This window comes from Glycine soja, chromosome 19 (assembly GCF_004193775.1).
Source record: "Glycine soja cultivar W05 chromosome 19, ASM419377v2, whole genome shotgun sequence".
Classification (NCBI taxonomy): Eukaryota; Viridiplantae; Streptophyta; class Magnoliopsida; order Fabales; family Fabaceae; genus Glycine; species Glycine soja.
In genome coordinates, this window is record NC_041020.1 from 21,410,480 (window position 1) to 21,438,155 (window position 27,676).

The window sequence follows — 27,676 nt, forward strand, 5'->3', positions numbered from 1 at the left end:
AGGCTTAGAAATGGAGATAGAATGTTGAGGTGGCCTCTGGTAATCGATTACCAATGCTATGTAATCGATTACACAAAGTAACAGACCACTGGTAATCGATTACCAGTTATGTGTAATCGATTACACAGTGTATATTGCAGGTTTTCATGTTCTGAAGCGTTGTAACTCGAGTTTGGCCTCTGGTAATCGATTACCAATGTTGTGTAATCGATTACCAGAGAAGAAAAACCCTTGAGGCATACCTTTTAACTACATGTAGCGGTTATGGGACGCATTGTGCTGTTACCCGTAGTTAGATTTCTCGTGAAAGAGTCTACCCCCTTTCTTTTATTTCTCTTAGATCGCGATGGCAGCGCAATTAAAACATGACCGAGTGGAGATGGAGTGCCTAGAGGGAGTTTGGGAGACCCTCGAAGGCAATGCGAGGTGCCGATTCCGTGGCACGATTCGACTCATGACTACTTCATTGGTACATCCAAAGGAACCCGCACGCACGCTTCAGCGAACTGTGGAGTGGATACTACCTACACCTACTCCATATCGACTAGTGGAGCCAGTCCAAGTGATAGAGGTGTTGTCATCTGAAGAAGACCCTGAGGAGGACCCAGAGGAGTTACCTCCCGAGCCTGTTGTGGATGCTCTTGACTTTCCAGAGGGTGATGAGGACCCACTACCTGATGTGGATTCTCCAGAGGACGTCATGTCAGCATCTAAGGCAGACTCTACGGAGGAGAGCGACCCTAGAGGGATAGTGACTAGTGGAGACTCTTCATCATAGCAGACGGCTCCTTAGACTAGGTTTATATACTTTTGGGGGGTGGGTGTATCTAGTACAGACTGTTAGGTTTACTCTTTTGATTTTTGAACGGGTAGACCTATTGTATAGGAATTTTGATGATTGTATATATGTGGCTGAAGCCACCACAGTGGATACCTTTGCTCTGGATGTCACTATGTATTTTGCAAACTCCCATATTTTGGACAGTTTTAGATGACGAATGTAATTATGTTTAATCTTGTTATTTGAAAAGAAAGTGTTAACAAACTTTATTTGAAAGAGAGTTCACCGACCGCATTTTATTTTATTATTTTTACGTGACGACCTAAAGTAATGGTTGGCATACTTTTCTTTTTGAAAGAGCAAAATAGTTTAGAGGTTATGAGTGATCAGAAAGAAATGACTCCGAATAAAGTTGTGAACTGGCCATTCAGGACTCTATAGTGATAATTTTCCTTCTGAACTTAATTACTGTGAAAAAGAGAGAGAAATGAAAAAGAAAAAGAAAAAAAATTCCCATGGTTTTTGCTATTTAAATCATTACTATTAAACCAGTCATTATTTAGGGACGCCACAATAGTCGAGTATGCATAGTAGTTGTAGCCAATAAGTATGTTAACCAGATTGAATGCAATATTCGTCTCGAAGGAATTGTTTGATTTGATTTTACCACTTTACTTTTCATCAATCAGATACTTTAATAGCAAACTGACTAAAGTAATGGTTTACCTTAACCTTAGCCAAAATGGGTATTTGGGAGGGAACCAAATAATGTAATTCATTAAGTTCAGCCTTAGCCAAATAGGGTATTCGGGAAGGAACTAAATAATGTAATTCTTTAAGTTCAACCTTAGCCGAATGGGGTATTTAGGAAAGAGCTGATAAATGTAATTCTTAAAGTTAAACTTTAGCCGAATAGGGTATTCAGGAGGGAACTGATTAATGTAATTCTTTAAGTTCAACCTTATTTGAAAAGGATATTCGGGAGGGAACTAATAGATGTAATTCTTGATATAAAAATATAATGTATGGACGAGAAAAGATTTTATTGATGGTGTGTTGCCGAAGTGTGCCTCATTAAATCCTTATCGGCAAAAACCTTTTCATATTTTTAAAGGAATAAAAAGCCGAGGTAGGAAAAAAAGTACCCCACTTGTTACAAGGACTTTAACTGAAATAGAACTTCAAGTGTGTGGAATTCCAAGTCCTTAAAATGACCTTTCCTGATAACTCTTCTAGCTTGTGATCTCCATTTTGTAGATTATGTTGAATTCTAACGGGTCATTCTCAGTTGGCAGCTAGCTTACCATCCGACAAATCCTTTCAGGCTTCTCTATGTGTTCTCTAAACTAAGTCTCCTTCTTTGAACTGTCAAAGGGTTAACTTAAAGTTAAACCACTAGGCCATATGTTGTTTACAAGATTCGATCATGATGATTGTGTCCTCCCGCACTTGTTCGATGAGGTCCAAGTTTACCTACAAAGCTTCATTATTTTCAGCTTCTATAAAATTATGCCTTCGGAGTGAGATTTCCCCTAACTCCATTGGGACCATAGCATTTGTCCCATAAGTTAGCCGAAAAGGCGTTTCTTGGGTGGTGGACTAAAGGGTGCAAAAATATGCCCATAGGACCACAATGAACTCCTCGACCCATCTTCCTTTTGCCCTAACCAACCATTTTTCAATTCTCCTAGGATTACTTTATTGGTTGCTTCAGCTTGCTCATTTGTCTGAGGGTGTTCTATGAATATCACCATATGTTTGTTGTTAAGGTCATTCATAAACTCGTTAAGCTTCTGTTCTGTGAATTGTAAACCATTATCTATGACCATAGTGTTTGGAATGTCAAAATAGGTAATGATATTCTTCCAAAGGAACTTTTGGACATTTTGGGTCATGATGGTTGCTAAGGGTTTTGGCTTCCACCCACTTTGTGAAGTAATCAACGACTACTAGCAAGAATTTCCTTTGTCTTGGGGCTTTAAGAAAGGGTCCTAAAATATTCATTGCCCAAATAGCAAACGACCATAGGGAGGTGATGGAATGTAACTCTTTGACTAATCGATGGATCATATTGTCATGCTTTTAACATTGGATGCATTTCTTTACAAAGTTTGAGTAGTCAATTCTCAAAGTTGGCAAGTAGTATCCAGGTCTTAGCACTCATGTTGCCATTGATTTATTTCCAAAATGCATATTGCAAATGCCCTTTTAGAGTTCTTGGATGACTTAGTTGGCTTGCTCTTTATCTAAACACTTGAGCAAAGATGAGGAGAAACCCCGTCGGTATAACTCTCCAGCTATGATGATATACCATGCAGTCTGGGTTCTTATCTTTTTTGCCTTCTTTCTGTCTGCTAAAAGAGTTTCATTCCTCAAGTACCCAGTTATGTCTTTTTTCCATCCAGTGGAGTCTTCTTTTTCAATTTGTAAACATTCATTGCTTGAAACGTTGGGTACGAGGAACATGTGAAGTATGAAAGTCTTCAACTGTCCTGGGCAAGGTAAAGTTGCTAGCCTTCCCAACTTATGGACTTTGTCATTGATGTCTCGATTGATATGCATTACTTGGATTTCATTGACCTTTTCTTTAAGCTTCTCAAATGATACTTTAGTAGTTGAGGGTCCTTGCCAACTCGTTGACTTTGTTTATCTATTTGGAAGCGATCTTGGAGTCACTTTGGTAGTTAACCCTACGACCTCCAACTTCTTTAGCCAATCTTAAGCTTTCTAGGTGAGCTTTGTATTTGACCTGATTACATCTGGCTTTGAAAATCAAAGTGTAGTGATTATCCTAAAGTTATGTGGTTGGGTCCCTTCAAAATGATCCTAGCTCCACTTCCATGTTGATTAGAGGAGTTGTCCACATGCAAGGTCCACCATTCATGCTGGAATTGTGGTTGTAGGGGGTGGAACTCATTTACAAAGTCAGCTAAGCCTTGGGCCTAGATAATGCCTCTTAGTTCATAATTAAGCTCATATTTGGACAATTCGATGGACCAAGCCATCATTCTTCCAGCTAGTTCAAGCTTGCATAACACTTTAGCTATCGAACAATTAGTTTGAACAATAATTTTGTGACTTTGAAAATATTGCCAAAGGTGAAGGGCAACATTGACTAGCACCAAAGCCACTTTTTCCATGACTTGATACCTTGTTTCTGGGTCTTGTAGTACTCAACTAACAAAGTAAGTCGGTTTCAACTCGCTACACTTCTCTTGTATGAGTACAATGCTAATGGCTTTGGCAGATATTGAGAGGTAGAATATCAACCTCTTGCTAGTGTTAGGTTTTGGCAACATAGGGGGGGGGGGTGGCAAGAGTTTCCTTTAGTTTTTGAAAAGTCTATTTTCATTCTTCAGCCAGGTGAATTTTTTAGTCTTCTTGAGGAGATTCATGATTGGCTAAGCCTTTTGGAAATTCTAAGCAAAAATCTGGATAGGGAGACTATCTTGCTAGCTAGTCTTTGAGCTTCTTTTACGTTTTTAGGACTTCTCATTTCCATGATAGCTTGACATGTATCCCTCTATGTGTTAGCATGGATCCCAAGAATTTGACACCTTCAACATCAAAGACACACTTTTCGGGATTCAACCTCATGTTATGTTTTCAGAGTTGACCAAACATTTCTTTCTGGTCCTAGACGTGTGTTCACAAGTCATCGAACTTGACTACCATGTTGTCCACGTATACATCTAAATTCCAACCCAGTTGTGCACCGAACACTTTATCCATTAGGCGCTCATATGTTGCCCTAATTTTCTTGAGTCTGAAGGGCATCACCTTGTATTAGTATTTTGCTAATTCAATGATGAATGGTGTCTTGTCTTCATTAGTTGGGTCCATCCTTATTTGAATATAGCCTAAGCAGGCATCCAAGAAGCTCAAGATTTTGTGCCTTGTTGCCCCATCCACCAATCAATCAATGTTGGGGAAGGGATAAACATCTTTTGGACAGGCCCAATTCAAACCAGTGTAATTCATGCACATTCTTCATTTTTAGTTCAACCTTTTAACCATAACCACATTCAAAAGATGAGTAGTGTAGTCTATCTCTCTAATAAATTGTGCGACCATCAGTTTGGAAACTTCCTGTCAGACTGCTCAACATCTTTCTTTTTCTTTGTGTTATAATCTTGGCATTTTTACATATGGATAACCTATGACAGTGGGAAGCCGAGTCTACTCCTAGCATATTGGTTGCAGACCATGCAAACAGATCGATATGTTCTCTAATGATTTGTTGCATATTGCTTCTATCATCACTCGAAAGTTGACTTCCTAATTGGGTGGCTTGTCCTTCCTTAAGGTCGAACTGAAAGGTTCATGTTTCTTCCATAGGTTTAACTCTACTATCATCTTTAGTCCTTGGATCAAGATCTAACCCTTCCAAACCCTCGATTTCTGCCACAATCTCCACATAGTGCACGCCTTGATGACGTTCATCCTTTATGAGAAGGCCAAGCTTGAGGCTTGCCATGTAACATTCTTTGGCTAGCCTTTGGTCGACATGCACGATTATGATGGCTTTGGTGTCTGAAGGGAACTTCATGGCGAGGTGAGGGGCGGAGACAATTGCCCCGAAAACGCTCAACGAGGGGCGACTGAGTAAGATGTTATATGAGGTATGGGTGTGTATTATAAGAAAACGTATCTTTAAGTCTTTTTATAATGATCCTTGATGGTCAAACTTGGTATACAACCAAATACTTCCTTTCGTCCCAACCCTTTCTCCGACACAGCCAAATAGGGGTCATCGTGTGGGAGGATCTTGAACTCAGTAATCCCCATCCTTTTGAAGGTATTCCAGAATAAGATGTCAACAGAGCTTCCTTGGTCGACGAGTGTTGTTCTGACTATGCAGTTAGTGATTTCGACACTAATAACCATGATATCATCTTGAATTGGGTTGATTGCTTTTAAAGTCAACCAAGGTGAATGTAATTGACAACATGTCCGACGCTTTGTGTGGAGAAACCATGTTGACCGACCGTACTTGTTGTAAGGGTCTCTTTCGTGTCGAAGTTGTTGCTCATCATCCATGAATCCCCTTGCAATGGTGTCAATGATACGTCTCAACTTGTCGATGTACTTTTCATCTCTTTCCTTAGAGCGTCTTCAACTTCTCTGTCTCTTGATTTGTGAATGATTGTTACCGTCTCGCTCTTTTCCCTTGCTTGTACCCATTATTAGATTGATATGTTTGAGGTTTATGGACAAAATCTTTTAAAAGGCCTAGCATGATAAGGTCTTTGATCTTATCCTTCAAGACACTGCATTCTTCTTTTGAATGTCCTTCAAGATGTTTCATAGAAAACATGTGAACACATTGAAAAATATCATGTTGGTTTGTAGGGACAGTCATTGATCATGAAATCAGATTATCGAGGTCTTAAAAAAGGCTACCTATGAAGGGTTATCACCAGTGGAGGGTTCTAACCAACAAGGAAGTTGAATGAAATGTCATTGCGTGAAGTGCCGTAGTGTGAGAGTTGACAAGAAGTAAAAAATTAGGGATGTTACAAATGAGGTGCCCTAATTAAATATCTATCTGGTATACTAGATATAGATAGATACTTCATCTGTTCCAAATTATAAAACTTTTCTTAGAAATTTATTTTTTTCTTTTTATAAGACAATTCTTTAATTTTTAGATGCATTAATTGTTTTTTTCCTACAAACACTTACTCAATTATTCTTTCTCTCCAAATATTAGTAAGAAACAATTAAGTGAATAAAGAGATAAAAAATGTTAATTTTGGAAAGATAATACAAATAATTGAATAATTTAATGTAATTAACTAAATTAATTATTCTTCTTGAAAGATATAAATTAATTGTAAGAGTCTTATAGTCAGGGGCCAGGAGACTAGATAGATAGATGGACGCTCATGTATCTTGCTCATATAATTAATATTAGGTTAAAATGTAATTTTTGTTCTCATATTTTTTTCGAATTTATAATTTTAGTTCCCTATTTTTTAATTGAGACATTTTGTTATTCACTTTTAAAAAGTTTACGATTTTAATCCTTCATTTTTAATTGAGACATTTCATATCATATTTTTAAAAAATTCACAATTTAAATCCTTGTAACTAATTTCAAATGTTGATCTATATATTTTGTAAACGTTGAATGACAATTATTTGTTTATTTTATAGTAATAACTATTTTCTTAAATTATTTAATTGCTAACAAGTTTAATTTATAAAAAAAATAAAAATATATTGTCAATAAGTCTGAAATTGACTAATAGGATTAAAATTATATTTTTTTTTTAAATGAGAGACGAAATATCTCAATTAAAAAAATATGAAAATTAAAATAATAATTTTTCAAAAAATAAATGATAAAATATATCAGTTAAAAAAAATAAAAAAACTAAAATTATATATTTAAAAAAATAGAACAAAAATTCGTAAGAAATTAGTATTGTCTAATATATATTTTTAGAATATTCCTTGTCGTTATAATCAAGATTTTGACCTGGGGGCTGGCTAACAATGCTTGGTGTGTCTCCAATCTCCATTTGCTCCGATTCGAAACGCAAACGCGATGGGAAGGTTTACGTTTGATGCAGTCGTCTCCTTGTTCGTTACGGTGCACCCGCACGAGACCTCTGCTTTGCTCCATTCCTTCTTCTGCTTCTTCTTCGTGAGTTTTCTTTTCTCTGCTCAATGACTGAGAATGTTTTGCCCCTTCCGTTTCTTTTTTCTTCATACCCCTTTTTTTTTTGGCTATTTGTTGCAGATTTTGAGTGCGTATTTCGTAGTTCTTCCGTTGCGCGATGAGGGTGCCATCTCATTGGGGTTATCAAATCTGCCGGGTCTATTTGTGGGGTCCCTGGTGCTCACCCTCATTGCTGCACCCTTTTCTTCTCTCATATTCTCTCTACCTAACCTTTCCAAAGGCAAGGTAACATTGAATTTTTTAGAATTCTTTATTTTTGTGCCCATAATAACAGTCGATTTTCAATTTTGATAATTCATTTAGCCGTTTTTTTAATCTTAAACTAGTGGCTAAATGCCATTAGACTTATAAATGACAACCTATAAAGCACGAACACATTTCTGACACCACCCCGACACTTTTGGACACTTCTTATGAAGTTTTCAATTTAAAAATGACTTTTTGCTGGCTTGAACACTTAAGTGGATACTTTTACACAATTCTGACACTTGAAAAAACATATAATGTTGGTTTAGAAAGATAAATATACCATCAATTTAAATATTTTATTATATGTTTACTCATTATTTTATTTCATTAGAGTCTCTCTCTGTGTGTTTGCAGTGTCTTGTGTCCTATATTTTAGACATTAGCCATGTCCAAGTGTGTGTCTATGTCCGGTGTCCATGTCAAAGTTCGTGCTTCATAGATGGCAACACAATCATGCAGACACAATGCACATACTGCACCTTCATACTAAAACAAATGAGAATTACAGACTATTACGATAATAACACGTTAAAATCATACATAAAGTGACCAAATGATAAGTTCATTAGGATTAGCTATGCCAAAACACAGCAATCAACACAGCAAATCATAAGTTTATTAGAATGAGCTATGCCAAAAAACAGTACAAAACACAGCAATCATCTACCTCAATCAAATCACAATACCATACAATATACCAATCAACATAGAACACAGTAATGCTTGGTGGTCTGACTTGAAGACTGTAATGCTTCACAGCAGTATGGATGGGGTTCTCAATCAGATTATATGGAAACTGGGCAGTGGTGACCAAATTTTATTTTGGGAAGATTCTTGGATGGGTGATGGAAGAACTCTAAGAGAAAGATATCCTGATTTGTATCAAATATCTTCTCATAAAGCTGAGATAGTGGGAAACTTGGGGTCCTTTGGAGAAGCAGGATGGCAGTGGAATTTCTCTTGGAGGAGGAATCTTTTTGATCACGAGTTGGTCAGTGCTTCAGACTTTATCGACCAGGTTTCAGCCTTATCTCCTAATGCAACTTTCAAGGACCAGTGGGTATGGGGTGCTGATCCAAAAGGAACTTTTTCTACATCCAGTGCTTACCATTTTATTAGAGAAGCTCAATCAACAGTATACCAGAATCAAGCTTTCAGTCAGTTATGGGATATCAAAGCTCCTCCGAAAGCCCTTTCCTTTGCTTGGAGACTCCTGTGGGATAGACTCCCGACTAAGGATAACTTATCTAGACGGCAAGTCGCGCTTGATAGTGACCTCTGTACCTTTTGCCAAAGCCAAGTGGAATCTGCCTCTCATCTCTTCTTTTCTTGCAATAAGATTATGCCACTGTGGTGGGAATTTACCTCTTGGGTCAAGGAAGCTAGAGTCATGCATTGTAGGCCTGTGGATCACTTCATTCAGCACCTCTCTTTGGCTGCTTCGCAAGCTATTAATAGAAAGTGGAAGGTTTGGTGGGTAGCAGCCACAGTTTCTATTTGGAACTATAGGAACGCCATGATTTTTAAAAATCAACAGTTTGCTATTTCTAAGTTGGTGGGTGATGCAATTTATCTTACCTGGTCTTGGTTGACGGGGTGGGAAAAGGACTTTGTCATTCCGTTTAATCAATGGTCATCATCTATGTCCTTTGCCTTCTCCTAGTCTGGGAAGGATGGGTGGTTTTTTGTAAGGTCTCTAGTTGGGGAAGCTTGTGTAGTTTTTCTTTATATCCTCAGCCTATGGCTTTCTTTTTGTATCTTTGTAGTACTTCTGGTACTATCCTTATCTAATATATGATACTTTTGGCCGTTAAAAAAAACATAGAACACAGTACAGACAGTTATCCATTCAACCAAAGTCAAGCAAGAGAACTTGTAAGGCAATCAAGATTCAAGAGGTGAATTAGTAGAACCAGAATATGGATGGAGCTTTGCCTAACAGAATCAGCAAGAAGGGTGAAGGCTGCAACTTTGATAGTGCATATGACAAACAACCTGAGCTTTGACATTGAGGGCAATAGCAAGTAACCTGTGCTTTGAAATTGACTAGAATGAATCAATGGATGATCAGATTGATTTGGATTTTGGGTGAGCTTCAAGTCTGAAGGTTTCCCTAGTGTTTTAGGCTGAAAGTGCTGCATTTTGGGCCAAATTAACATGAACCAGCACACTTAGATTTGCCCATGGACTCGTGAGTTTACACAATTTAGCTTGAGTCTACCCGATGACCAATTCCATTCAAGTCTGCTCACAATCTTTTCATGTAATTCAGCTGTATTCCCTAGATCTACTTAGGTGGTTTGTCATGTCTAGCCTTTTTATAAGGTGCCTGAATGTCCTGCATGACTTCGGTTTTGCAAAACTGAACTAACACCATGACTTTTGCACTGCAAAACTGAACTATGGTGTCTACTATATGTGGTAAATGAGATCCATATTCACCGAACAACCCATCTAAATGTCCTTTCCTCCCTACTTTTCTAGCCTTCAATTTATTTAGGTTACCTCTTTGGCCATTTGTGCCTCCTCTTTCTTTGTTCTCTTTGGTCATTATTTCTTCTCTTTTTCTTGTTCTTTCCTACCATTTTTTACTCCTCTTTGTTTGGCTTAATTGCCTTTTGGTCCTTAAAACAAATAAGTCCTTCCATCACCATCGTCCAATTTTTGACAGAAATAATTGACATGAGACGATTTTCAAATGTTTATTAGCATGTTACTAAGTCAAATATTTCTCAACTAAAAGGACTCGTTGTCAACTTTTGGATCTTAAAATTTGGGCTTAGGGCCTAACTCAACCCTACAAAATTGGCTTGTACGGGGGGGGATTGCCCAAACCTTATAAGCACTACTTAGGTCTTATCTTTAGTTGATGTGGGATCTCAACACCCTAATCCTAAGACTCGATGTTCTAATGGTTGCACAATATGACATTCACTCAGCCTTGGTAGCCTTTTAGGTTGCCATTTCTGAGACATTGGCAGCCAACTCCGATAGGATGCCATTAAGGTGGGCCAGGGGTGATCACAATTACGGAAACTTTCCAACATTGGATTACAATGTACGATCCATTTATTTCCTTTTGATTATTTTATTAATTTATTTTGTCCATTTTAATCCTGGCTTGACATAGTGGTTCCTTTCTGATGACCATGTACCAACTCAACATATTATGCCATATTTCAAAATTGGGTGTCAAGTTAGTTATTTCCCTTAACAATTGAATGGTAGATTGATAGAAGTACTTGATTTGTTTCAATAGAAAAGTTGGCATAGTTGATTTGGGTAAAAAATATTGAGGTACCAAAATTGCACATAGGCCATTGTAGACTGTAGATGGACAAAAGTGCAATTAAACCTCATTCCTTTACGAATCTTTGTGAACCTCGTTCCTTTATGAATCTTTGTGATTCTATTTTTTTCTTCTATCTCTGTTTCTTTGTCTTGTTTTGTGCCAATTAATTGTTGCATGATGGCAGTCCTGGTGGTTAGCACTGACTTATACAATTTGGAAGCATAGAAATAGCATCATTTTCTCCACTGCTGTTTTCAATGCTCATAAAATAATGGACGATGCAGTGTTTTTGCTATGGACATGGCTCAGAAACTTAGAAAAGAATTTCACATCTCATTTCAATCAGTTGTCTTCAAATATCAAAGATGGTTTTCTTCGGACACCAACATAGGGAATTAGATACAGTTCTGCACTATTACCCTAATGTAGTTCTTTCAGCTTGTGTAATCTCAAGGCCTGTTAGAGAACCAGCTATGATTTGTACTTATAAAAATCTGTAGCGATTTAGTACCTCTGGTACTTATTAATGAATATATTATATTTTTGGCTGATCAAAAAAAATAAAATTGTTGCATGATAATTTCTATTTTCTAGCAAATTTGTGTTGTGAAGCTTATGGCATCAACCTTATGTTTGTGATACTTTTAGTGAGTTTTGTTTTCTATAATATGTTCATAAGTTATTTTTTGTCGTTTGTCATTAGTTTTCCTTATTTATCATATTCAGCTGTTTCTTTGGTATGTATACTCTTTTTTTATTATAGTCACCGCGCTTGTGCCATAATTGTCAATGCCATCTGTCATATTTTTATGATGAAATTTTTGTAATGGTGCTTCTTGAAATTCCAGGCTTTGTTTTTGATACACAGGTTCTTTAGTGTATCCCTCATATTGTTCTTTATTCTATGGCACTCTTCATCAGCTGGATATTCAAAGTCCAATATCACAGTAAGATAATAGTATAACTTGAAGTTGTTTGTTGCAGTCTATATTGTTGGCTAATTTCAGAATTATTTGTTTTTGATTGTGTTAAATTGGGTTTTATGTTCCTAGGGATCCACACCTTTGACCTTTCCCTCAAAGGAAGAAGGGAAAATTGGTGCCCATGGTAGTCTTACATCTTCATTTGGTTGGGATAACCATGGATGGTTCTATATTTCTGTCCGGATAGGATTGTTTCTTTGGGTATGATTGATAATTTTATTTTCCATGTTTAGATACTAGTTTGATTTCATTCTGCTGTTTGCTTGTTTCAAATGACATTTTTGTGACACTAGTTTATGTTATTTTATGAAGGTTGCTTTGCTTAATCTAATTACAATTTCTTCAACTTGGGCAAGGGTAACTGATGTGATGGACAGTGAGGTTTGTTTGCAGCTATATCATTTTTGTTTGTCTGGATTATTCTGGGCCTAACATACTTTGAGTTCAGTCAGGTTCAAGATTATTCGGGTTTATTGGTGCTGGTGCCACCCTTGGACAACTTTTTGGGTCATTGTTTGCCATTGGAATGGCTTTTGTTGGCCCATGTAAGTTTGCATTTGCCCTAAACAATCCTTTCTGATATATTTTTGCTTTGCCATAAAGTAATCATGTCTTTCACAGTCTTGCTTTTGTTTGCTGCGTTGTTGATGGAACTTGCGGCACAAACATCAAGAGGGATAAATCATGTTACATCTCATGTTGAAGAACAATTGTCTCCCATTAGGTCATTCTATGTTTTCTTTTCTTTGTAGTTATATCAATTGCAACAGATAAGTTTCGGATGGCATATACCTCATTTTAATACTTGGTGAATGAATGAATTAACCTTTAAGAAATATTCTACATCTAAAACTAGATATTTGTTATGAATCATTCCCTTAAATCTGGTTACAGGGAAGTGAACAGTAAAGTCTGGTTGTAATTGTAAATCACCATATTCCTGACTTCCTTTGTGGCCTATTTTTTGGTAGTATGAAATCAGCTTATATAGGAGGTGAGGGTAGGTTGGGGGCATTCTGATTTATGATAATTTATGAACTGTGCACTTTCTCTGTTGGGGAAACAACCATGACCACTCCCATCAATCAGTCTCTCCATTTCAGAAGAGCCATGCCAGTTGTCGTCAATTCCATCTTATAAAGCTAGTTGGTTTGAGCTTGCTGTGATAACCCCTAACACTATGGTAGAGAAAAGCTACCGGCCTCTCTTCATAAAACAGAACATCCCCCTACCATAGAAGCATCAGTTTCCCCAATAGAAGTTTTCAACATCAGCAACTCTGAGTATGATGGAAGCATAGTCATTCCAGACCATAATGTGGCAAAAGCCTCTTGATCTTCTTTTCCCCACTAAAATTATACTTCTTCAATAGCTGGGCTAGAGGTTTGTTTATCCACTCACAATCTCACAAACCTTCGTGGGCTCTCTGAATCCTTTTACATCCTTAGGTACTGGCCGTAGCACATTACTTAAACCTTTTTTGGTTCTGTAGACGACATAGGTTATCAATCCTGGATGGTGTGGTGGCCATCCCTAAATGATTTGTGAGATGTATATAAATTCTCAAAATTTAAAACAACCACAAAATTGACCCACGCTCCATCCTAAATAGTCTTATAATTGGGGAACGTTTTATTTTTTATTTATTTATTATGAATCATGTATTATACTATTTATAAATTATAATATTGTAAAGTAGTCTATAATATTTAAAATATATTTATAAATATATATATATATATATATATATATATATATATATATATATATATATATATATATATATATATATTTAATGTATAGATTTATTAGGATCTGATTTATAGGAAGCATATCTGATTTAGAAGAAACTGAATATGCTCTCATTATCAGTATTGTTTTTAATGACAACTATATAATAGAGCATCTGTTGTGTACTTTGATACACGGTTTCAGTCTATTATCCCTCTATATTTTCTCATTTTACATGGTATCTAGAGCTAGGTTGAGGGAATAAAGAAAAACCGTCCCTTATCGGGGACAATGGTGAGCCTTTTTGCTCACTGCCTTTCTTCTATCATTCTTTTTCCAATTTTTGGTGGCTTTTATACTTGCTGCACCTTTTCTAGCGATTGTTCTTCCACTTTTTTCTGCATTCTGGTGGACCTCTCTAGTTGTCGCCCTTTCCAAATCCCGGTGGACGTTTTTGCTCGTCATCCATCTTCCAACAACCCTTTTCTCCTTTCTCGACAACTTTTTTGGTCACCATTGGCCACCGTCACTTTTTCGGTGACCCACTGTCCCATGGTGAGCCCTTTCACTCGTTGCCTGTCTTTCGATGAGCCCTTCTACAAGCCGCAATTTATCGGCGAATCTGCTTCATTTTCCGGCCATCCACTGCCACTATTCAAGTGGCCACCGTCTCTCTAGCGAACTTAATTGATACTACCTATACCAACAAGAGCATCTAATTTTCGGTAGCCCATCACTTAAGAACTTCATAGTTAAGCGTGCTAGGATTGGAGTGATTTCGGGATGGGTGACCTTCTAGGAAGTTTCCTAGAAAGCATGTGAGTGAGGATAAAGCATGCTGAAAAATCTTGTATTGGTTTGTAGGGTCAGTCATTGATCCTAGAAGTAGGCAGAGCTGATTGTCAAGGTTTTGAAAATGGCTACCTACGGAAGGTTTTGATTGGTGGAGGATTCTAACTAATAAAGATGTTAAGTGAAGTGCTGCCGAGTGAAGTATCGTAGAGTGCGAGCCGTCGAGAAGTTAACAATCAGGGATGTTACATCAAAGACTTAGTGAAGATGTTGGTCAACGGATCACTAGAGTTGACAAAACTTATTGTAATTTCTCCTAACTCAATCTTTTATATAGATTGATAGTAATAATTAACACAATTAAAGGAGGTTGAGTTTCCTCTAAATCAAATCCTATCAAATCAATACAATAAATGTGTAATTTATTTTTGATTCTCAACACTTCCCCTCAAGCTGGAGAGTATAGATCATGTGTTGAATATCTTTTGGGGTTTTTGAATTAGATTTGTATGCATCATTACTAAATATTTTTTCCTTGTTTTAGAAGTCAGCAGACATAGACTAGACTAGGCTGTCACATAGACTAGGCTAGGCTGTCCTTTCCCCCTTTCTCTCTCTTATGCTTTGTACTCTATAAATTGTAAGCTGAAACATGAATATCACAAGTCTTGTGAGTGAAATTTCCTCACACTTAAATTCAAGTATATGCACCCAACTTGTTACAAATATAGTCAATCCTAGGTCCCCCCCAAAGACTTAGTGAAGATGTTGGCCTGTTAGTCACTAAAGTTAACAAAACTTGTTGTAGTTTCTCCTAACTCAATCGTTTTCCTAATGAAGTGGTAGTCCACCTCAATATGTTTTGTCTTCACATAGAAGACTGGATTAGAAACAATATGCAATGCTGCCTCACATGTCATTGTCATTTGTCCGGACTCTTCAGTTCTCTTAGTATTTGTTGGACCTTGTGGCCTCAATAACTTAAGAGGGATAGGCTTAGAATGCAGAAGAAGCAACAACAATCAATTTAATAATGTTCTTTAAACATGCAAGACAAAATTGATTGTAATAACATAAATGAGATAAAGGAAGAGAGAATGCAAACATAGTTTTACACTGGTTTGGCCACACCCTTGTGCCTACGTTCAGTACTCAAGCAACCCACTTGAGATTTTCACTATCTTTGTAAAATCCATTACAAAGTCTGAACCACACAGGAACAACCCATCCCTTGTGTTCAGATGCTTTACAACAAGAGACTCACAGTCTCTTAACCAATCTCATTGAATAAGAAGAATGGAAGAAAAATTTTCTCTTCAAGAGAAGAATATCACAATGAAGATCCATGGATGAACTCTTAATGGATTTGCAAGTGTTTGCCCAAGAGTTTTTAAGAGAGCATTTGACAATGAAGTTCTCTTGGAATCTCTCTCATTTTCTTTTGAGAGGATAAGACATTCTGGACTAGCAAAACTCTCTGCAATTTCGTCCCAAGTCACACATATATATAGGCCTTTGATGGTCATTCAAAATCCAAATGATAAGATGTGACTGTTGGCGATATTCCTTGAAAATCCTCTCTGGTAATCGATTACAGAATTAGTGTAATCGATTACACAATTATTTTTCTTGAACAATTGTGACTCTTCATTTAAAATTTGAATTCCCAATGTTCAGAGTCTCTGGTAATCGATTACATATGATGTGTAATCGATTACACACTTTCATGTGCCTTGGCAATCGATTACATGTATTGGTAATCGATTACATGTGCCTTGGATGACTTGAAATCTTTTCATTTTGAGGCAAGACTTGATCTTGAAGAAATCTTGAATCAAGGCTTTGTTTGTTGAAACAATCTTGTATTAATCTTGAAGCAAAATGAGCCTTGTTTGATTCTTCTTTTGACATCATCAAAATCATGTATACATACATTCACAGTATCTGCTTCAGCCATGAGTTTGCAAAGTCACTAAATTTATGGCTCTGTATTCTACCTCAACATTTTGCTGCAAGCTTTTCTAGGATATCAAATTCCCTTTGATTAGCACACAATACCCTGAGGTGGATCATCAATCACTAGGTGGCCTAGCTCAATCAGCATTAGAATAATCAACAATGTGAACATGCCCTTTTTCCTCATCAATGAGACCTTTGCCTGGAGCATTCTTAATATACTTCAGAATGCGGATTACTGCAACCCAATGATCTTGGCAAGGTGAATTCAAGAATTGGCATACTAAACTTATTGCAAACACTAAAACCAACCAACCAGCCTTCTATATCTGCTAAGATCTGACAATGGCTCCCCCTGATTGGGTATCAGTTTGATGCTAGGATGCATCAGAGTGTCTACTAGTTTGGCATTCAAAAGGATAGTTTCTTCTAATATGCCAAAAGCATATTTTCTCTAGGAGATCACCAAGCCATACTTAGATTGACCAACCTTGATACCTAGGAAGTACTGAAGTTTGCCAAAGTCTTTAGTTTGAAACTTGCTGGATAGATATTGCTTCATGTGAACAATGCCAAGCTCACTACCTATAATGACAATAGCATCTACATATATAATAAGGTAGATGCACCCCTAAGTAGAACGACAATAGAAAATAGAGTGATCGGCTTCACTACAGGTCATACTCATTCCAAACTACTGTACAACAGTGTGAAAACGGTCAAACCAGGCATGAGGTGACTATTTAAGTCCATACACTTGCGAAGTTGCTAAACCATGGTAGAAGACCCCCCCCCCTCCCCCCCCTAAGCAACAAATCTAGGTGGTTGCTCTATATACACTTCTTCCTCAAGGTCGTCATGTAAGAATGCGTTTTTAATATCCAACTGAAATAGTGGCCAATGGTGAAGAATTGCCATGGATAAAAGAAGTCTTTGGATGCGATTATAGCCATTGGAGAGCTGTCAGTTTAATGCTATTCAATTTGGCGACCAAGCAAGCCTTGAAGTGATTTATTTCTTCCCATCAAGACTTGACGATGTACAGCCATTGACACCCAACAATAGTTTTGCTAGGTGGAAGAGGGATCAGCTCCCAAGTACCACTGCTTTAGAGTGCACACATCTCATCGATCATTGCTTGCTGCCACTCAGGGTGAGATAAGGCTTCACTTGGAGAGTTAGGAATAAACACAAAAGACAGAAGAAATGCATGTATAATGCAAAGGAGAGAGACAATGATAACTCAATGAGGAGAAGAATTACGAGTAGAACGAATACCTTTATGTAAAGAGATGGGCTAGCCAAGGTTTTGGGGCAGGTCTGGATCCAATAAAGGAGAAAACAACGGGGAAGAGTTTGGCTAGGCCTCTACCGTCTCATCTGGTACCTGTTAAGACTTTTGGCAAGCATACCAATTGTCGTTGTAGGTTTCACATTTATAAAAGAGTTCGTCTCCACAGGGACTTGAGTTTACTTACTTCATTCGGATAAAGGTTATCAATTCAATAGTTATGTACAAATTTAATCGAATGTCATTGGTTTTGGTTTGATTAACTAAAGACAACTTTAAAGTAAAAAAATAGTGAAAATAACGGAATTACGGGAATAATGGAAACACTAAAATAACAGAAACACGAAAATAACAAAATTCAGTTCGTCGAAAATACGTAAATTACGGAAACGACTTAAATTAATTCAAGAAAACATGGGATTGAATTTCATCGTTTATACTCTTAGTATCCTAATAAGATTAACATATAAAAATCATTTTTCAACATTATTGATGCACACATTAAGTTATCCCAAGTCAATCTCTCGCACTTGGAACCTAAGAATATTTACTAAATATCGATCCCTCGCATATGTAATAAATATCCTAGTATTACAATTATATTCTCGTGCTTTTTGTAATCAAAACGTTATGCTTTATTCCTAACAACATGACGTAAAATGTAAAATCATTCAGTTCAAATTCTAAGATTACTTTTCAGTCTCACTTAAAATCCAATTCCATGACACTAATGAAATTACCAATAATGGGTAGAAAATATTCATACATATACAATATCAAAAGAGATACATGAGGGTACAAAGATTACATCCAATCCTTAAGAAAAATTAACCGATCATTGCGCAGAGCACAAGACTAACAAGAGAAATGACGAAGGAAGTGATCCACAGTCACAACTCTGCAGCGCCTCGACTTCACATTTCCTTTTCTCCTTCTTCTTCCTGGCTCTCTCTTGTTTTTCTCTGTACTAAAGACTCTGTTGGATTCCTTTTAACTTCCTAAACATGGCTATTTATAGAAAAAATCCAAGAGTTGCTGAGAAATTCGCCTAGGCGAGTTGTAGCTCGCCCAGGCGAATTTGTGACTTAGTGCTGATTAGTGTAAACAAGTGTGATTAGTGGAAACAGAGCATGCCTTGGTCCAAACTGATTCACAAGTGCCATGTGGTCGAAAAATGGGCTTGAGTGCATGGTGTAAGGTGGACTTGATGGCGCTGCATAGTTGGGCATCAATTTTCTCCCAATGTGCACACTCAATGGCAGGTGTGGAATCACTGGTGAGATGGTCTTTGTACCCAAGACCAATAATCCACAAAGTGCCATTGGAGGCCCAGGTACAGTAGTTGTCACCATCTAATTTCTCAACAGTGGGTAGAAAATTAGAGAAGATGGGAGAGTCTACTTAGGCGGCTGGGTACCAGCAGAGGCCATTGGAGTGCAAAAATGGACAAACAGTACCTACAATAATATATAAAAAAAAGAATCTGAAAATAAGGGGTTACAAAAGAGGCACCGTCAAATCAAGTCGGAATGATCCTAAACTTCAGGGGTAGGGGCGCAATGGAGAGGTGACATCTGGTGGAGGACTGGAGGCGCAGCCTGAACGGCGACCGCACATGTTGGAATAATGGGGAGCTCAATTGGTGTTTGGCGCACAATGGTTAGGTGCATGGGAACTCCAATGGGGTTGCCGTCCCCACCGTTGTGTAGTTTGGTGGATGGCAATGCTGGTGGTGGGGTCACTGGCTGGAAAGGTCGTTGGAGTGGCAGTCAGAAAAGGGTAAATAGTCGCTGGAAGGAGTTCGGCGAGACAGAGGGGCAGTGGGTCTACCCGGCAAAATCAGAGACATATTAGACTGAAACCACATGTTTGGATGACATTACGGTGCGGGTTTATATAGACTGATAATAATAGTTACACAAATTAGAGGAGATTGAATTTCCTCTAAATGAAATCAATATCAATATACAATAAATGTGTAATTTATTTCTTATTGTCAACAGAAAAAAATTATAAAGCAAAAATTGTTCTTAGAAGCATGGATAGATAGATAGGGACTGATGTCAAACACACACAGCGAGAGAGAGTGCTGTTAAATACGGGGGAATCTTGTGTACTTCATTAAATTATTTGTTTTAGGTTTTAGTTAAATAGGTAATTTAATGTATAGTGCAAGGCAACATGAGGGATAAAATCATATTTATTTATTTATTTTGAATTTAGAAAATCTGATTCCAAAAATGAAAACAAGACTGATGAGATTCAGAAGACTGAACATACTCCAAGAGGATTTCCAAAGTCATCTACTTTAGTGAAGCTTCCGTTTTGGCCCATACTTGAAGGACTCTGGCTTATATTGTCATCAACCTACCTTTTGCATGTGTCATTGTTCATCTGGCTGAGTGCAGTTGTCTCTTCATTCTTCTATTTTCAGGTTAGGTAATCTTCTGTCCTGTGATACGATCTTTAGTCAGTATTTCTAGTTTACCTGAATGATTAGAATATGTGGGGAATTGTGTAGATGAGTAATGCTAGCAACACACTATTATTGGCTGAAATTTATTGAAAATCACAAAATATGGTGAGTTCCACTCATAATTCTGTAGTTTTCAATAAATTTTATTCAAATAGTAGTGTGTTAAAGAGTGCATTCACTTGTGAAGATATATAAAATGCTATTGCTTACTGAAAATCTACTGTAATATTTGCTCTTCGTCAAATTCTTTGAAAGACTTTGCAAAGTAAAAGCCAAATCTAAGAAGTGTTGATTCAATTGATGAATATTTTGGTTCAATCCTGCCTGTTTTATATCATTAGTTAACATCTTCCCTTGGTTTTCTTTTTTACTTTATCTTGTCGTGCACAACTATTTCAAGTCGACATATAATATGCTTATACATAGAACACTAGTAGTATATTTAGGATTCTAAATTATTAAATAATGATTATGATTATTTGTTTTCATTGTCTTGTTGTCTGCTTGAGTATTTCTGTTTAAAATATTTAGAGGGGTGGCAGACCTGTGTTGCACTTTTGTTTATGATTTTGGTTTTAATTTTGTTTTCCTTACATCCTTGTTTTCTTATACTCCCATTTTTCTTCTTAATGTTTATGTTGAAAAAAGAGTCACGCATTAAATAATGTTTCTAGATCCTTTTCCATGTATGTGCTCTTCATAGTGAGGGAGCTTTCTTTTTTTTTGGTCAGCAAAGATAAGTATATATATATATATGAAAACCAAGTACCAGAGGTACTGTGATTACAATAAAAAGCCAGTGGAATGGTTCCCAAGACAGACTACACAGCAGTCTCGGAGGAACCAAAACTGGAAGACAGATTGATATAAACACAGTAACTATAACTTCTGCCCTCAGCTAATTACAAAAGCATCTCTAAGGTTAGATGACCATTGGTTGTAATGAACTACAAAGTCTTTTTCAAAATTTCTAAGCCATGACCATAGTAAAAATAATGCATCCTCCGTCAGTTTGTTGTCGTCGAATGTGCCATTCGAGAATATAATCTTGTTCCTCAGCTGCCACACAGATCAGGTAAAAGCCACCCACCATAACCTCCATCTATTACTTCGAGTTCCTTCCGCCTTATCGATCACATGTTGTGAAAAATGTTGCCTTGGGAGCTGCGGGAACACACTAAGAATGCTCACCCAAGACATAGATTCCCCCCATATAGGTGTAATTTTGCTGCAATGTAAAAATATATGTGCTGCATCCTCCTCCGTGCTCCTACAAAATGGACATTGTAAGTCATTAATTTCCACGTGCCTCCTACGCAAATTTACCTTGGTTGGCAATCTGTCCCGAAGTAATCTCCATACGAAAACTGCAACTTTAGATGGTATCCTTAGCTTCCACAAGTCTTCAAAGTCTGCACAATCATCCCCCTCTGTTATATTTCCCCTCAATGCAACATAGGCGCTTTTTACGGTGTACTGGCCACTTGGGTCTAGTTGCCAAATCCAGTCATCCCTGCTGCTAGGTTGGATCCGGATGCATCCCACGTCATTTAGAAAACTGTCAGCCATAGGTACCTCGCTGTCAAACAAATGTCTCCTCCATTTGAAATCCCATTCCCATCCTATGTCTGAATGGACTCCCATTTGCTGGATAAGATGATTCTTTTGACATGAATTGAGATATAGCCTCGGGTATTTGGCTAGTAATGCTGTCTCACCATCTATCCACCTATCTTCCCAAAACTTGATTCGATCGCCACATCCCACCTTCCACATCACTCCGCTATGAAGGGCCGTCTCTTGATGCGGATGATGAATAGCCAATTTCAGATCCCTCCACCATATAGAGTCATTTGAGTCCCGTGATGCTTCATCTAAATTCCTCCAGCCTCCACACTTCGACTCCAACACTCTAGCCCAAAGGCCTGAATGATTTTGGAACATGCTCTACTTCCATTTCCCAAGCAAAGCGAGGTTGAAACTGTTTATGTCCTTGATCCCTAGCCCCCTTTTTCTTTTGGAAGACATACAATCTCCCATTTGACCCAAGAAATTTTGTGTTGATCAGGTCCTCCTCCCCATAGAAATCTACGCTGAATGCCCTCCAATCTTTCTACCACCCTTCTAGGAATCCTGAAAAAAGAAAGAAAATATATAGGAATAGAGGTTAGGATTGATTGTATAAGTGTGACTCTCCCCCCAAACGATACGTGTCTCTGCTTCCACTTTGATAGCTTCCTCTCACACTTTTTAAGGATAGGATCCCACAACTGACATCTTCTCGGGTTGTCCCCAATGGGGATCCCAAGGTAAACAAAAGGAATGGGCAGCAGGCTATAGTTCAAGAAATCAGCTGCATTTCGCTTCCATGATTCCGACATACCAATGGAACCAAAACTGCTTTTAGCAAAATTAATTTTGAGACCTGAGGCAAGTTCAAAGGTCCTCAAAATTGATTTAATTGCCTTAATATTCTCCATTGAGGCTTCCCCAAAAAATATAGTATCATCTGCATATTGTAACAGACTAATGCTGACTTCTTGGCTCCCCACTGGGTACCCTCTAAAAATGCTTTTCTGCACAGCTTGTCTCATCAAACCATTTAGTCCTTCAGCAACAATATTAAAGAGAAGAGGCGCTAGTGGGTCACCTTGTCTAAGGCCTCTTTGTGGGATAAATTCAGCCGATGGACTTCCCGTTCACCAATATGGATACAGACGCAGATGATATGCACCCCTCAATCCATTGAATCCATTTAGGGTAAAACCCCAACCTTCTCATCATGTATTTCAAAAATTCCCATGACACTGAGTCATATGCCTTCTCATAGTCTACTTTGAACACAAGGCAAGGTTTGTGACTTCTCTTAGCTTCCTCCACCACTTCATTTGCTATAATGACACTGTGTAACATGTGCCTGCCACCTATAAAAGCAGATTGTCGTTCATCTATAATGGATGGCAACACCTTCTTCAATCTGTTTGCCAACAACTTGCTCACAATCTTATAGACGCAGCCTATCAGTGAAATGGGCCTATAGTCATTCAGGACTTGTGGATCAACCTTCTTAGGAATTAATGCGATGAAAGAAGCATTACATCCCTTAGGAAAGCGGCCATTAGCAAAGAACTCGTCCAGGAAGCGGAGGACTTCAGGCTTCATGATATGCCAAAAATGCTTAATGAACTTAAAGTTGAGACCATCAGGACCTGGGCTTTTGTCACTCCCACAGTCCCACACAGCCTTTCTTACTTCCTCCTCTCGAAAACTCCCAAGCAACATATCATTCTGCTGATGATTGAGAGTTTGGAAACTGATCCCATCCAAAGTGGGTCTATGTAGGTCAGATTCCTGGAATCTCTGTAGGAAGAACGATCTCACCTCCTCCATCACTTTTTGAGGTTCATCCACCCATAATTCGTCAATCATAACCCCTTTCAATAGGTTGTTCCTGCGAGTCACATTCATCATCAAATGGAAAAACCTTGAATTACAATCACCTTCCTTAATCCTCTTGGATCTAGCTTTCTGTCTAAGAAGGGACTCGTGAGACTGAGCGGCTGACCACAAAGCTTCTTGAAGCTGCTTTCTATACGAGACCTCCAAGGGAGACAGATGTCTATCAATAGAATTCTCTTCCAGCCTACTAAGCTCCTCCTGAATCTGCTTGACCTTCTTAAAAGTGTCCCCAAAGTGCTCCTTATTCCACTCCTTTAATCTTCTTTTGAGGCGTTTTATCTTCTCTTTAAGCACATAACCACCCCACCCTCCAATCTGCGTAGACGTCCAGCAGTCATGAACAATTCTTTTAAAAGAGCTATCCTGAAACCAGCAATCCAGAACCCTAAAAGGTTTAGGTCCCCAGTCAATGAATCTTGACCTCAGCAAGATAGGGTAGTGATCAGAGAAATTCCTATCCAAGGTGGATTGGGTGGTGTCAGGCCATTTAACAATCCATTCGTGAGATACTAGAAATCTGTCAAGCTTGCTTTTAGCGGACCCGTTCGGTCTGAACCAGGTAAATTTTCTTCCCACCCATGGCGCATCCTCTACCTCCAAGTCATCAATCCAATCGTTAAACTCCTTAATGCTGCTATCTCCGTCCCCTCTGTAACAGTTCCCCATCCTTTCTGCTGGATCCCTTACATTGTTGAAGTCACCCAAGATACACCATAGTCCCCCATTGAGTGGATTTCTCAACTGCTTAATAGTTTCCCATAGTAATCTTTTATGCTGGATATCACATGGTGAATAAATGCAGACGATGTGAACTTGCTGGTTCTCCTTAAGCCATTGACCTCTCAGATAAATGAAACCTCCTCCAATGGCTTTGTCTTGTAATTTGAAATTTTCTTCGCTCCACATACACAAAATCCCTCCTGCTGTGTTGTTTGCAGGCTGCGCTTCCCATCTCACATCGGAATCCCCCCACAATGCTTGACAAAGACTTATCTATAGACTCCTTTGTCTCTTGGATACAAATCATATCAATGTGTTCTCTCTTAATCATTCTTCGAATTGCAGCCCACTTGACCCCCCTTCCTAGGCCCCTAACGTTGTAGGAGATAATATTCATGGGGTATGACTTCTATCTCCCAATCTCTCAGCCTCCTTCCTATCTCTTTCCTCCATTTCCTTTATTTTATTGATTACCACTCCCTGCTCTATGTCTGTTGTTGCCCCCAACTCTTGAGCCATGTTCCAAATGTCTGCTGCCTCCTCTAGTTGACTCTTCCCGCTCTTGTCAATCACCTTTTTCTGTGGCATTTGGGAGCAAGCTTTGTTGGATATATACCCACTGCAGTCAGCTCCCCTGGTATCTTGGCTCCTCACGGGTTGTTGCTGTCTGGTCAATATTTTTATTTGTGGGGATGTTTCAATGGTAGACTCATTTAGAGATCCCAGATGCTGTTGCTGTTGGCACCTCCTCGTTCGGGAATATACCCTCCAGGTGTTGCTGGGTTCGTTAGTGGATGTTTGTGGGCTGTTACTGCTAGCTCCATTTTGTTTATGGGGTGTATGAATAGAAAGGCCCATACCCCTGCTATCCGTTCTCACATGTGTGTGCACATCACGTGAGTCCCTCACATTCAAAAACTTTACCGCTGCCACATCATCATTTTTTATAAATGTTGACTTTTCTCCCTCTTCTGGAATTTCACAGCACGTGCCTCCTGTTAGATAAAGGATAGGCTCTACATTCTGCCTTTAACCTTTCTCTTCATCTACCAAAATTCCTTTTTCATGTATACCCTGCTCCTCCGTGGTCTGATCCTCTTTTCTGATGGCCTGCGCCCCACCCTCTTTGCACCAATCTTGTACTGCACTCGCAGCCTCTGATCCCTGCCCCTGACACTCCTCCTTGTCATTGCCCAAATCTGCTCCTGTGGCCGTTGGGCCTGTTGTCGCTACGTGGGTCTTTACCCGCGGGTCAAGGCTGGTACCCAACGGTCCATTCACTGTTGTCGGACTAGTAGGTAAACCCGAAGCCCCGTTAGCGAGGTCGGAGCATGGTCGTCGGCGTTCGTCGGTGTTTGGGGTCTGCATGTTTAGGGCCTCAGCGTCTTTCCCGACCGTGGAATCAAAAGAGGTCCGCCATTGATCAGCCATGTTTAGCGGCTCCAAGCTCGCGACATCGTCGACACCCCCAGCGGTGGGACAGAACCGCCGTCGCTCAGTCGTGTCTGGCGACTGCATGGTTGCGACTTCGACATGGGGGTGGGATGGTGCACGTCTGCTTGATGACACCGGTGTTCCGATGCTACTGTCATCGGAGTCAACCTCCTCCGATGACCAGGTAACGCTCGTTCGACGACAGTGACACGATTCAACGCTTTGGCTGCATTCCTCCACAACCTGAACATCATAAGCCTCCTCTCCTACATACACACGTACAGTGTGTTGGATTGTGGGTCTCCAGGGGGTGCATATGAGAACGCGTGCTCTGTCTACCCTTCAAGCTGCGTCGATGTCGTCGTCTACATCGACCAAATCCCCAAACACAGCAACGACCTTCTGAATGTGCGTCTTCTCCAGGGCTAGCAACGGGATCCCCCAACACTGGACCCAAGTTAGTCTATGGCCCGGACGAAGCCCTGGAGACCACTTCTCCAATGAATAGAACATTGTCTCTTCTCCCTCGGAAGCCTCTTTCTTCATTCTTTCTGCCTCATCGTCCGTGAGCCCGAGAAGCAACACCATGTCGTCCCCCATATACTTCGGGGTGATATCAGCTCCGAAATCCCACAAAGGATCATCTTCGAGTTTGTCAAAACGCGCAAGGTTTCGGAGGCGCCCTACCCAGGCGTCACTGAACCATTTTTTCTTTGTCAGTGAAATATCGAGGTGGAGGGAAGACATGGAGTGTACTTGGCCTTTTTCGATGTGTGTTCCCCTTACTTGCCCATCTCGTCGCTTATTTCCAGACACCACTGCCGCATATGAGGTCGAGGCTGGTGCTACATGGGTTTGTCTCCACCTTGTTGTTGAATATTGATGTTTCTCCCCAGGACCTAGGAATGTTGACGTACAATTTCAGGCCGCCGATGACCATCCTGTCCATTTCTTTTGCTAGTTTGTGCGCATCCTTCACACCTCTGAACCTTGCGAATCCGAATCTCCTGCCGTTCTTGTTTTTCTGCTTAGAGATAAATATCTCCCTCACATTACCCCACCTCTTGAAATGGTACCATAACTCCTTCTCTGTAGTGTCCTCTGTGAACCGTGTGAAGTAGAATGTCGATACATCATTCTTGTCCCGCCAATTTTCTCTAATGTAGCCTTGCTGTTGTCCATTCCTTTTTCCGGCAGATGTCCGTCGTGGGTCCTCGTGAAAGCTCACAGTGCCACTCGCTCTCTCCTCACCACCACTCCTAGCCCTTTCCCACCCTCTGTTTCTCTCTCTACCTCTCTCTCTCTCTCTCATATTTCTAAAAAGCAAGAGAGGAAATCTACCCACTAACATTGGAACTTAGATTGGTAAAATAGCGGATTTGATGAAAAAGAAGGGTAGTAAAAGAAAAAGATCAAAGACTTCTAAACATATTTCAGAGGGAGCTCTTACCTCAACTATCTTAGGTTTGCAATAAAACTTAGGATTTTTTTTATTGATATGGATTTGGTGATGATTATGTTATTTCAGATTTTATCTTCTCTTATCTTAGGGATTTAATCTCTGATAAGATATCTTACCTTATTTTTATGGATTTTATCTGTGATAAGATATCTATTTTGAGGAAAATTATATTCGATTAAGGTTTGCGTTTAATTAGGATTTATCTAGGATTTTTTGGAATTGTTGGAAACTGTTTATATTCTATGGAATTAATGTCTAGGTCTAGGATATTGGAATGGAATTAATGTCGAAGATAGTGGAATATCCAGATTCATGTATAGTGTCTAATAGTATTCTGGGGAGTTACATTTCCCATTATTGCT

The 27,676-nt window shown here is 38.9% G+C and overlaps 1 protein-coding gene across 3 annotated transcripts in view; it reads left to right on the forward strand.

The window, feature by feature from the left end:
• Positions 1-7,260: 7,260 nt before the first annotated feature.
• LOC114400001 overlaps positions 7,261-27,676 on the forward strand; it is a 34,686-nt gene continuing 14,270 nt past the window's right edge. Inside the window, exons 1-8 of one of the 3 annotated variants that reach the window (XM_028362237.1) lie at positions 7,261-7,433; positions 7,530-7,694; positions 11,859-11,957; positions 12,063-12,194; positions 12,306-12,374; positions 12,442-12,538; positions 12,615-12,717; positions 19,987-20,197. In XM_028362237.1, coding sequence (XP_028218038.1) covers positions 7,335-7,433; positions 7,530-7,694; positions 11,859-11,957; positions 12,063-12,194; positions 12,306-12,374; positions 12,442-12,538; positions 12,615-12,717; positions 19,987-20,197 — 975 coding nt within the window. In that variant the 5' untranslated portion in view covers positions 7,261-7,334. The remainder of the gene's footprint in view (positions 7,434-7,529; positions 7,695-11,858; positions 11,958-12,062; positions 12,195-12,305; positions 12,375-12,441; positions 12,539-12,614; positions 12,718-19,986; positions 20,198-27,676) is intronic. The other 2 variants (XM_028362239.1, XM_028362238.1) reach the window with 2 other exon arrangements.